The 10,061-nt window shown below is 41.2% G+C and overlaps 1 protein-coding gene across 1 annotated transcript; it reads right to left on the bottom strand.

Moving 5' to 3' along the window:
* Positions 1-6,527: 6,527 nt before the first annotated feature.
* cipcb (CLOCK-interacting pacemaker b) lies at positions 6,528-9,771 on the bottom strand. Its single transcript, XM_085771372.1, has 4 exons — positions 9,676-9,771; positions 8,721-8,878; positions 8,470-8,627; positions 6,528-7,717 (listed from the first exon to the last, which is right to left on the bottom strand). The coding sequence occupies exons 2-4, from the start codon at positions 8,815-8,817 to the stop codon at positions 6,770-6,772; spliced, it is 1,203 nt and encodes a 400-aa protein (XP_085627498.1). The 5' UTR covers positions 8,818-8,878; positions 9,676-9,771; the 3' UTR covers positions 6,528-6,769.
* Between the last annotated feature and the right edge of the window lie 290 nt (positions 9,772-10,061).

Here is a 10,061-nt window from a genome sequence, read left to right as displayed (position 1 = left end):
TCTGACACGGTTGTCTACTCAAAACAAAGTCTAACAATAGAAACGAGCCTTACCTCTAAATTTGACCTGCTGAGTTAAAGATATACCGTGGGTCATACGCTCTGGGTGCTGCTGGTCATCTTTGAGTCCAGACCATCACACAGGAGCTGCGGCCAGACAACAGGACAACACGTCAACACTGACAAGGAGCAGCAGCAGTCTCGACTCTGCTAGCTGACAGCTGCTAACAACCAGCTACATACTAAACCCACAGGGTAAAAAGAAGACTGCTCAGTGTGGTGTAAGCTCGACAGCCCCACGTCGGTCTCATACAGACACGGTTGGTGGGTGAAACAGAAATGACAGAGACATACTGCCTTGTTAACTTAGCTAGCAGGGTTAGCAGCAGTTACCAAAACTAGCTCCCGGGGCCACACACAGGTGTTGTGTGTCCGCCGTCACGGCCTGGCCGCTGACCGGGTAACACGCACGAATTAAACCCCGTTAGACCCCCAGTGCCATTAGACTACCTTTACCTTATAACAGCAGCGTAGTTGTGATTCAGTGTGGCACCAGCTAGCTTAGCAATTGTCTCAAAACAGAGTGGCAGGTTTGTTCTACGGAAACTCCGATGGAACAATTTCAGGATGATTTCCGCGTATTCTGCGGAAGGAGCTCGTGCCGTCAACGCCATCTAGTGGTAAAAGTTGTAACCTACACTCTGACAAAGTCACCATTGGAAATATTACAGGGACCGACTCCTGTAACATTTGTTGGGGATTTTCTTTTCTCTTGATTCGAGCATGTAGGCTAAGTTTGTGTCAGTCATCGTTATAAAATTTGTGATGATCATGGTGGGGGGGAAAAGCATCTTCACATTCTGACAAGTTTGGTGCAAATGATAACTTCATTTTGGTGACACTGGACAGTTAGCTCACACAATAAATGTGCAATATGGTTTTGATGAACCATGAAAATTGTATCTTATATGTTCTGCTATTTATTTATTGTATAAGGAGAGACTGGACGGACAACTGGAGACTACAGGAGAGCTGTGCAGGGCCTCGTTTCTTGTTAGAAAGTCAATAAAGTAACAACAAAGACATACAATAAAAAACCGCAAACTGCCCACAAAAAAGACTACACAGACTAAAATGAAAAGAAAAAAGTGACGGTGCCATGTGTGCCTCTTTTAATCTGTGGTTCTTGCTTATTTTTTAAGAGTGGTTGGAGACCAGTGACCACAGGCCAGTGGAGAGAATGTAGTTACAGTACGGGGCCCAGAGCCAAAAACTCCTCATAAAGTGTAGTACAGTCAACCAGGAACGTATATTTTCTATTATTCCTTATATCAGTACATGGTTTTGAATATATGTATTAGTTATTCAAGTACATAGGCAGCAGTAAGCAGTGAGTGTGTGAGTGTGTTTGTATGATACAGGTTTTCTTTGATGCTAACTGTAATGTTTTGTATGATGAACTGTTGTATTTTGGATATAATATATGGATTTAATTACCTTTGACATATCTTATAACTATCCAAAATAGCAGAATACTGGCTCTTTAGAGATGATGAAGTTACACTCTTCGTCTTGGCAATGTGAACAGTTTTCAACCAACAGCAGGAACATTAGCGTAACTTATGCTGTTTCATTTTTAGTTTTATAGGATGTCTGTACCAACTGGTTATGAGTTGTCAGTTCTTGGTATTTGAACACGTGTACAGTGTGAAACTAACCGTCAGTAATCAGGCCCAGTCATTTTCAGTAACATGACACCACAGATATTGCAGGGTATTTACAACAAACACAGAAACTGAGTTCTATATATATACTGTATGTGTGTGTGTGTGTGTGTGTGTGTGTGTGTGTGTGTGTGTGTGTGTGTGTGTGTGTGTGTGTGTGTGTGTGTGTGTGTGTGTGTGTGTGTATGACAGATAGATATAAAGCATATATAAATAGATAACATTTCTCTGTGGTGGAGCAGATGTACAGTAGTCTTTAGAGATCCTAAAACACAGTGTAACAAAATCCACACATTGTTCATTGCTCATGTCCTTTTGTTCTCAGAGAACGAGTTTCTCTTTAACTGTTTGCTCTTTCTCAGTTCTCTAATATGAAGAGAGAGACAGTGTGTGGAAAACTCCAAAAATAAACATTTCCATTTTCCTGTTTCTCATCTTTATCCAAGATCCAAGCCTCAACACTTCCTCCACATTTCACCTAATCTGAACTGCCTTTGGATGACTGAGTGAAGTGACACCGTCAATATCAGACAAACCAAAGTCTCTTTGGAATGAAGTTTATTACACAAGCAATGAATTAACTTAAAATGTACAAAAAGAAGAGCCCTAGAGCACATTATATCAAACCCTTTGTCATTCTTAGTTACTCATCTTTGATTGGTAGAGCTGAGGAGTCATTATCTAGAAAACAGAAGTTGTGTGTTCTCAAGTTTTGAGACTGATGTTTTGGTAAAATACAGTGGCAAGTCCCATGAAGATTACAACAACCTCCCACATTTACAGTTCAAATGTCCAACAAGCCAAACCACAGTCAGTCAGCAGTCAAACTGAATCCACCACGTTTCCCTAAGACAATTCATGTTTCATATAAAAAACAATAATAACAATTATACAGGCTTGTATTGTCCATCGCTGCTGCTGGTGCTCTACTGAAACATCTTGACAAAACAAACACAATCCTTCCCCCAAACATTTCCAGCATCTTTAAAACGACAGAAGGCAGACTGAAATGCAACAAAGCTGCCAATGTTTGGATGAAAGACGCATAATCCAGTGTTACATTATAACAAGTATCCAACTGTACAAGAAAAAACAGACTTAACTTGTAGTAACTTCTTATTCTGTGTGTTTAAACAGACAATTCTGGGCACATAACACCATGCCACAACAACAACGTAACAATCCATGACACAGCATGTAGCATTTACAATGGCAGCATCAGAGACTAACGGTTTGAGACACTTCTTTAAATAAATAGTCAGTCACATGGACAGAATCCTGGAGGGACCACACCGGTGCTGCTCCATGTGAACAGAACTAAACTCTTCTTCTCAGATTACAGAGAAGTGAAGGAAACTTTCTGTTGAATAAACAGTGAACCAATGTTGTGGTGCTATCTTCGGCTAAAATGTCACCAACCTTTTTGATATTTTAGTACCATATTTATCCCACTGGCAGTGAAACAGGTTCAAAACAGCAAGATATCATTCCAGGGGAAGGCCATCAAATCAATTTTTGAGATTTAAGGACTTGAGCATCAATTCCAAAAAATAATTTAAAAAAAATCTATTATCAGAGGATGAATTGGTCTTCTAGAGTAAAAACAACTCTCTAAGTTAGGGTAAATAAATATGGCGTGTTGTTGTCTGTGACAAAGAAACCAAGGGAGCAAAAGTAGCTCAAACGAATTTGTCTTTTAGCAAATGCAAAAGACCAAAACAGGTCCAGCCGTCTTTCAGCTGTCCTGGCTCGTATGTCTCAATTACAGATCCACCAAACCAAACCGTGTTTCTACGCACCACAAAGTAGTTTGCTGTAAGCTATGACAGTAAAAAAAAAAAGAAAGAATTAAATTACAAATGTAGATTAAAAGTTTTACACACTTGTCAGAAACTCATGATGTAAGAATTTCAATTATTGCTGAGACTTCTTTTTCTGATATTTTGAAAAACATGCATCATTAACATGAGCATAAAAAGCATATTTAGGCTACTTCAAAAATGTATTGTGGCTCTACTGAACATACCCTGGATGAAAATATTATAATACATTCAATGTGTTTTTGTTTTTTTTTGTTTTGTTTGTCTTTATCTTGGTGGAGCAGAGATGTCCACGTGTCAGTGTGACAGGGCCTCAACAGCTTGGTAGTTTTGGTCACAGTCAATGTGGATAGTTCACCTACAAAGTTTTTATACAATTATTAAATAAACAGGAAGTAGAACAGCTGAATTGTTGAACCAACTAATAATAACCCCTTGAAATGTACTTACTTTCTAAAGGTGGACTATCCAAATCAAGTGTTACCTTAGTTTTTATGTAGGCTGCTGGAAACGTGTCTGTGTAAACTCAGACAGTCCCACTGTATTAGCCTGAAACATATTCGTTATAATACTAAAACCTAAGGAAAAGTAGAAAACAAGCATCCTTATAACCCTAAATCATTCAGTATCACTAATCTTACTCAGCAGAGGTCAGGAAAACAGATGTGATCCCTGAACCGCCACAAACCAAACCAAAAGTATGAAATCTATAACAAAGTGAAGCTGTGAATGTTGTTTACAACACCGTGAGATGAGGAGCTACTGTGCAAGAAAAAAAAGCCTCTGCAACAAAAGAGAACCAAAGATTTCAAAGGTCAAATTTTGCAGTGGGACGCTGAATACGGCACAGTGTTGCCAACAGTGGAGCTGCTGCACTGCAGAGGAGAAAGTCAGGAGTATCGAAGATGACCGACTCCTTCAGTGCAACCTCAAAGTACCAAACGCAGGACTGAACGGTAAACACAGCACGGGCTTCCAGCAGCACGGTGACCACAAACACACAGCCAGTCACCTCAAAACTAAAACACAAGAGATCTTCAGGACAACCAAAGTTAATTTACAAAAGACGCCAAATGTCTCAGTTGTATTTTTTAACAGAACACACCCTTACAACAGCATTTAAAAAAAGTATTTATGTTCAGATGTACAGTACAGGGGTTAAGATGGCAAAAGTCGACTAGGAAATATCCCATCCTCGACATGTTCCTAGTGAGCCATTCTAAGTCAACATAAGCACGGCAATTACATTGTCACAGAGGATTTTAACTGAATAAACCAATTACTGTATACAATTGTGTTTTTAATACTGAGAAACTGCTAGAAATAACATCTGATGATAGAAATGTTAGGCGTTGCTGTACTATTGTGGTAGTATGTATACATGGGTAGTGTGCTTATAATGACTCACAATGCACTTCAAGTAACTTGAAAACAAAAGACTTGAGCTACCATAGCTGCCATTTAGATCCACACAGAAATTGCTTCAGAGCTACTCTTACATTATTTTTAGTGCAAATGCAAATCTCTGTGACATGTACAGGGTTTGGATATTAAGGCCATAATTTAGAACCATACAAAAAGATCATTAATAATAACAACAATAATAATAACAACGCATCACAAAACTACACTGACAACTATACTCCCAATTTTGATGTTGTAGCTGTTGGTGTTTACAGAATAAAAATGAAGGACCAAGGAGCGTAACAGGCCTAAAGCTGATGCACAATAACTGGTCTTCATCGAGTAACCTGACTTAATGGATGTCATAGTGGAAAGAAAAATGTTCACACAAATATTTCATACACTTCAACTTAAATTACATCCATGTAATTGTAAAAACACGCACACACAAATGAAGGAATTCATACACAAGTCACTGATAAATATGCTTGAGCTACAGGAAGCACCCTTTACACAGGGATGTCATCAGGGAAGCATCTAATTGGCTGTAGCCTTTTCAGCCAGTTCGCCCTGTATTACAGCTGCCATCAACATGATGGGAATGCTAAACTTGAAACCACCAAAGTTTTCACATCGAGTTTTAAAACACAGCAGGGACTGAAGAGACACATTAGGCACATGATTATCTGTCTGGAGATGCTGACTGGCGAGAGGCCCTGAACACATTCACTGTGACATGAGAACATTTCCATGAGCCTGTCAAAATAAGACATTTCACATGAATGGCAACTGCTGCATGAAGTTGTTTAGACTATGTACACACCTACTGATTGTTAACTAGATGTTTGTTAAGCGATATATCAGTACCAGTGGAACGCAGCTCAAAGAAATACCATGAATTACCAAGGAGTCATTTCATTGTCACCACAATATTTAGTATTTTTAGTTTTAGAGGAAAATGCCTTGCACTGTGTTAAAGCTGAAATATCCAGTATTAGTGGTTTTAATGGAGCTTTCTCTGTATTGTACATTTGGTATAAAGAAAAAAAAAAGTTAATCCCTTCATGCTTTAGATCTAAATCTGTCGGGGTGTTGATTGCCAATGTGCAAAAGATTTCTGTGCAGCAGAGTCAGTTTCAATGGAAGAGATCTAGTTAGGTTGTGCATGGCGGGGCAGCGTGCTGAGGTTTTGGCCTTGTTGGACCTTTGGTCCCTTACACACCAAGTTGAGAAACCATGAGAAACCATTATGCTGACCATCTTTCATAGTTATTGTATTGTGTCCTTAAATGATGGCATAGGTCCAACTATTACTTTGATAGTTTGGACAAATAAACTTGCAGAAAGACTGAGGCAGCAATTCTTTAGCTATTTGTTCATCTTTACAGTTTCCTCAAACTATAATATTGCTGCTGATGCTGATATTGCAAGTTCATAATACAACAAATATTTCATTATTTAACAAATTATCATAATGTTCCATTTCAGGTGCAGATTCTAGGTGCATGGTGATGGCCGCCAGCTACAGTCTTACACTATAAGTTTGAGTGCAAGGAGAAGACAAGAGGCATAAAAAGTCTTTATCTGCACCAAATGTTAGAAGCTGGCTTGGTGTGTCAGGGCCCGAAGGCAGACAACAGCCAAAATGTAGGCCACAGCTCCCTGTCTGTGAGCGAGTCTAGGGGTGTGTGTGTGTGTGTGTGAGTGTGGAGTGGAGCACATTACTTTCGGTCCATCTGTCCCTATACGCTCCAACCCCCCAACCCCGGCTTTCCTTTCCCCATCTGAATCTAAAGGCTTATTGTCTAGCACTAGTCTAGGTCTAATCTTCCTTTAAGCTGGTTTGAGCAGCTCTCTCCTTCTCTTTTTCCCGGTCTTCCTCCTGAAGGCTGGCCTGCAGCTTGACACAGATGCTCGTGTCGCCGCTCCGCACAGCCTGGAGGAAGAGGTCTGTGTGCTCTTTTAGTTGGTCCAGGTCAGTCTGGGTGCGTCGGTTCTGCCTGAGAAGCTCCTTGGTGCGAAGCGTGATGTCTAGCAGGCCCGATTTGCTCAAGATGTTGTAGGTGTTGCAGAAGCGCTTCCTACGTGTATCTGCGTCACCGTCATTGGGGTCAGGCTCTTCTTCTTCTGAGCACTTCTCCATGGTGCCCATCTGGGGAACGGGGAGTGTCTGGTTTTTGGAACCAGTGGTGTGAGTGAAAGAAAGGCAGGAGTTAAACTCTGACTGGCTGAGGGCTGGTGAAGGCCTCTCCCTGGCAGGACTACTGTTGGTGCTGGTTTCTGTTGAGGGGAAAGAAAGTCTGTTCTGGAGAAGAGGGGACATGGTGCCAGGGCTACCAGGAAGACTGGTAGCTGAGCTGGAGCTATTAGCACTGCTGCACAGACTTCTTGGCTGTTTCTCTCTGTGGTCACGGTGGCTGGTGCTACTTCTCTTTGATCCTGAAGAGGAGGAGCTATAAGATGAGGAGGAGGAGAAGGATGAGGAGGAGGAGGACGAGGAGGAGGAAGATGATAAGGAAGCCGTTCCTCTGCCAGAAGAACTGGAGCTGTCTCCGGGATGTGGAGCAATCTTGGGGTAGGATTTCAGGATTGGAAGATACTTCTTAGGGCGTCTGTGTCTGGAGGTAGCCTCTTTGGAGGCTTGACGGGAAACCACAGGCTGGAGAAAGACCACCTGGGGCTGCTGGACCACCGGCTGGACCACAGGCTGAACCACCTCCACCGTGGGACTAAACCCCCAGGGTTTCAGAGCCGGGGGATTGTCTCCAGGCTGCAAAAGCAACAGAATCAAAATTGAGAGCTTTGAAAGGCCACACCCATGGGCCACATTTACTACATGAACTTATAAATTATCAACTTTACAGTGACATAAAACACATATTGGTTTTTTTTTGTACTCATGGTCCCAGAACTGATATAATAATACAACAAAAATAAAGACAACATAAATTAGCTTGAGACACAAACTAACCCAGCAACAGTTCTACTTGAAAAAAAAAGGCCAATTAGAAAGTTTCATTAACTCAGTTTGTAAGTCTAATTTAAAAAAGTCTCATACTAGAAAAAGCAATACAGCTGAAATTAACAAATGAAACACATATTTATTATTTATTGTTAATTTTTACTGTTAAATCTTGTATTCCTGATTTTTTTTTGTGATCAACTTTTTATTGAAAAATGTACAATATATATTTTACATCATCAGATATGTTTTTTCCTCCCTTTTTTTCACCCCACAAAGTAAGTGCAAACAGAAACAAAGTCGCTTATACATTTTCAGGGAGGTAACAATCTTTTTTCTCATAAAATCTAAGTGATTTTTGAGCTCTGCTGTTCATCAAGAAGTAGTCTTGACCTTATGTGAACATTCAGTATTATGATGCCACATTACAGTCTTTGGGCTGTGAAGACACTGGACCATAACTTCCCCAATTAAAGCGCTGCCTGGCGTTAAAAGACAGAGGAACTCTGAAACTCTAAATCATCTTTTTATCTTTTTAGAGGTGGGGTTTTGCTGTGTACCTGCTTCAGGAGGACGTTGTTCATGATGATCATGGGAGAAAGGTTCGAGTAGGAGCCTCCCACAACAGCCAGCTGAGAGCCTGGGGTCTGCCGTCCCTGCTGTACAACAGGGCGGGGTGAATCCTCTGAGTCTGTGATGTCCATAACTGAGCTTGCATCTATAGGCGAAGAGGAAGAGTAACTGTAAGCATCAGCTGTGTAACACTTGATAATGAAAGCAAATTGATACTGTGGCAAGAGAAAGGTCGAACCTGAGAATCCAGAGTCTCTCTCTGAGTCTCTAGACTTCATGATACGTGGTCTGCTGGCTGCCCTGGAGTGGCTCTCTGCCTTCCTCTTGGTGCTCATCTTTCCTGCTGTAATGTCCTTGGCTCCACACGCTCTCACGCCTGCATCAGCACATAAAAGGCTACATTTTGTTAATCACACACGATTAAGCAGAAGCTCTTCATGTCAACGACAAAATATGGAGTCGTGTACAGATGGCGTGGATCAAAGTGGAAGCTCAATTTCAGTCTTAAACCGCTTCAATAGACTAATAATAAGATACAACTGTTTTTGCAACACATTTTGATATGTTTATCCTAATTTGCATTTTCGGTTAGTGTTGGTCACCATGTCAATATATGGTAGTGAGTGCTTGAGATCTTCCGAGTGTGAGATAAAACACATTTCGTCCTCTTGTTGTCACATTTAACTGGTTTATCTGACTAAGGTTACTGCAGTCTGGTGAGGACTAACCCCCGAGAGCCAACAAAGTTTAATAACTTATCACAGTTTATCCATCATCCTCCACTAATAACGTTATAACGTTACCACCACACAGCAACAACCATGCAATACCGATATTACACTATTAACTTAGTTTAGTTAGCCTAAATACATAATGTAATAATACAATACATAATACAATTGCTTTTCTATAAAATTAAAGATTAGTGGTTATTCTGATTAAATATGTTCATGACATATTTGGGTGTATAATTTGGTAGCTAATTGATGGAGCTAGCTAAAAGCGACTGAGCACTTAGGAAAGCAAACAAGACGGATGCACAGTTTAAATTAGCACTTTTCGTTAGCTTCGTTGTGCACGGAGACAACAAGGCTGACGTTTTGACCGCGAACTAACATAAAGTAACGTTACACAGAAGGAAAAAATAAAAAAACGCAATGAACCTGCAGAGATACACAACAGAGTATGCTTACTTGGTCCTGGGTGCTGGGGACAGGAGCTCGGCGGCGGGCAGTCTGCTGTGTCTGTATCGTCTCGTCTCCGGTGTGGCCGTTGCTGCCGTTGCTGCTGTTGGGCTCCGCTGACTGGAACTCTGTGTTCCACGGTACTATACACGAGACCTGCCGCCCCTCCCCTGTCTGTCTGCTCGGTCACATGCGGAGCACGGTGGCAACAACCGTTCACGGTTGCCGTTTAATTGTCCTCTGCGACAGTTTTAACGGTAAAATTGGTTACCGACAGCCCGTGGGTCTCTGTTCACCCACCGACAATTGTTCCTGGACGGTGAAAAATGCAATGGACAGGATATTCGTTAGAGTCATTCTTGCCAAATTTGGTATCCGGGGGCGTGGTCTCATCT

This window comes from Trachurus japonicus, chromosome 24 (genome assembly GCF_045865225.1).
Source record: "Trachurus japonicus isolate A0001 chromosome 24, Traja_1.0".
NCBI classification, from domain to species: domain Eukaryota; kingdom Metazoa; phylum Chordata; class Actinopteri; order Carangiformes; family Carangidae; genus Trachurus; species Trachurus japonicus.
Note: the sequence above shows the minus strand (reverse complement) of the source record. Positions and strands in the feature narration are given on the sequence as shown.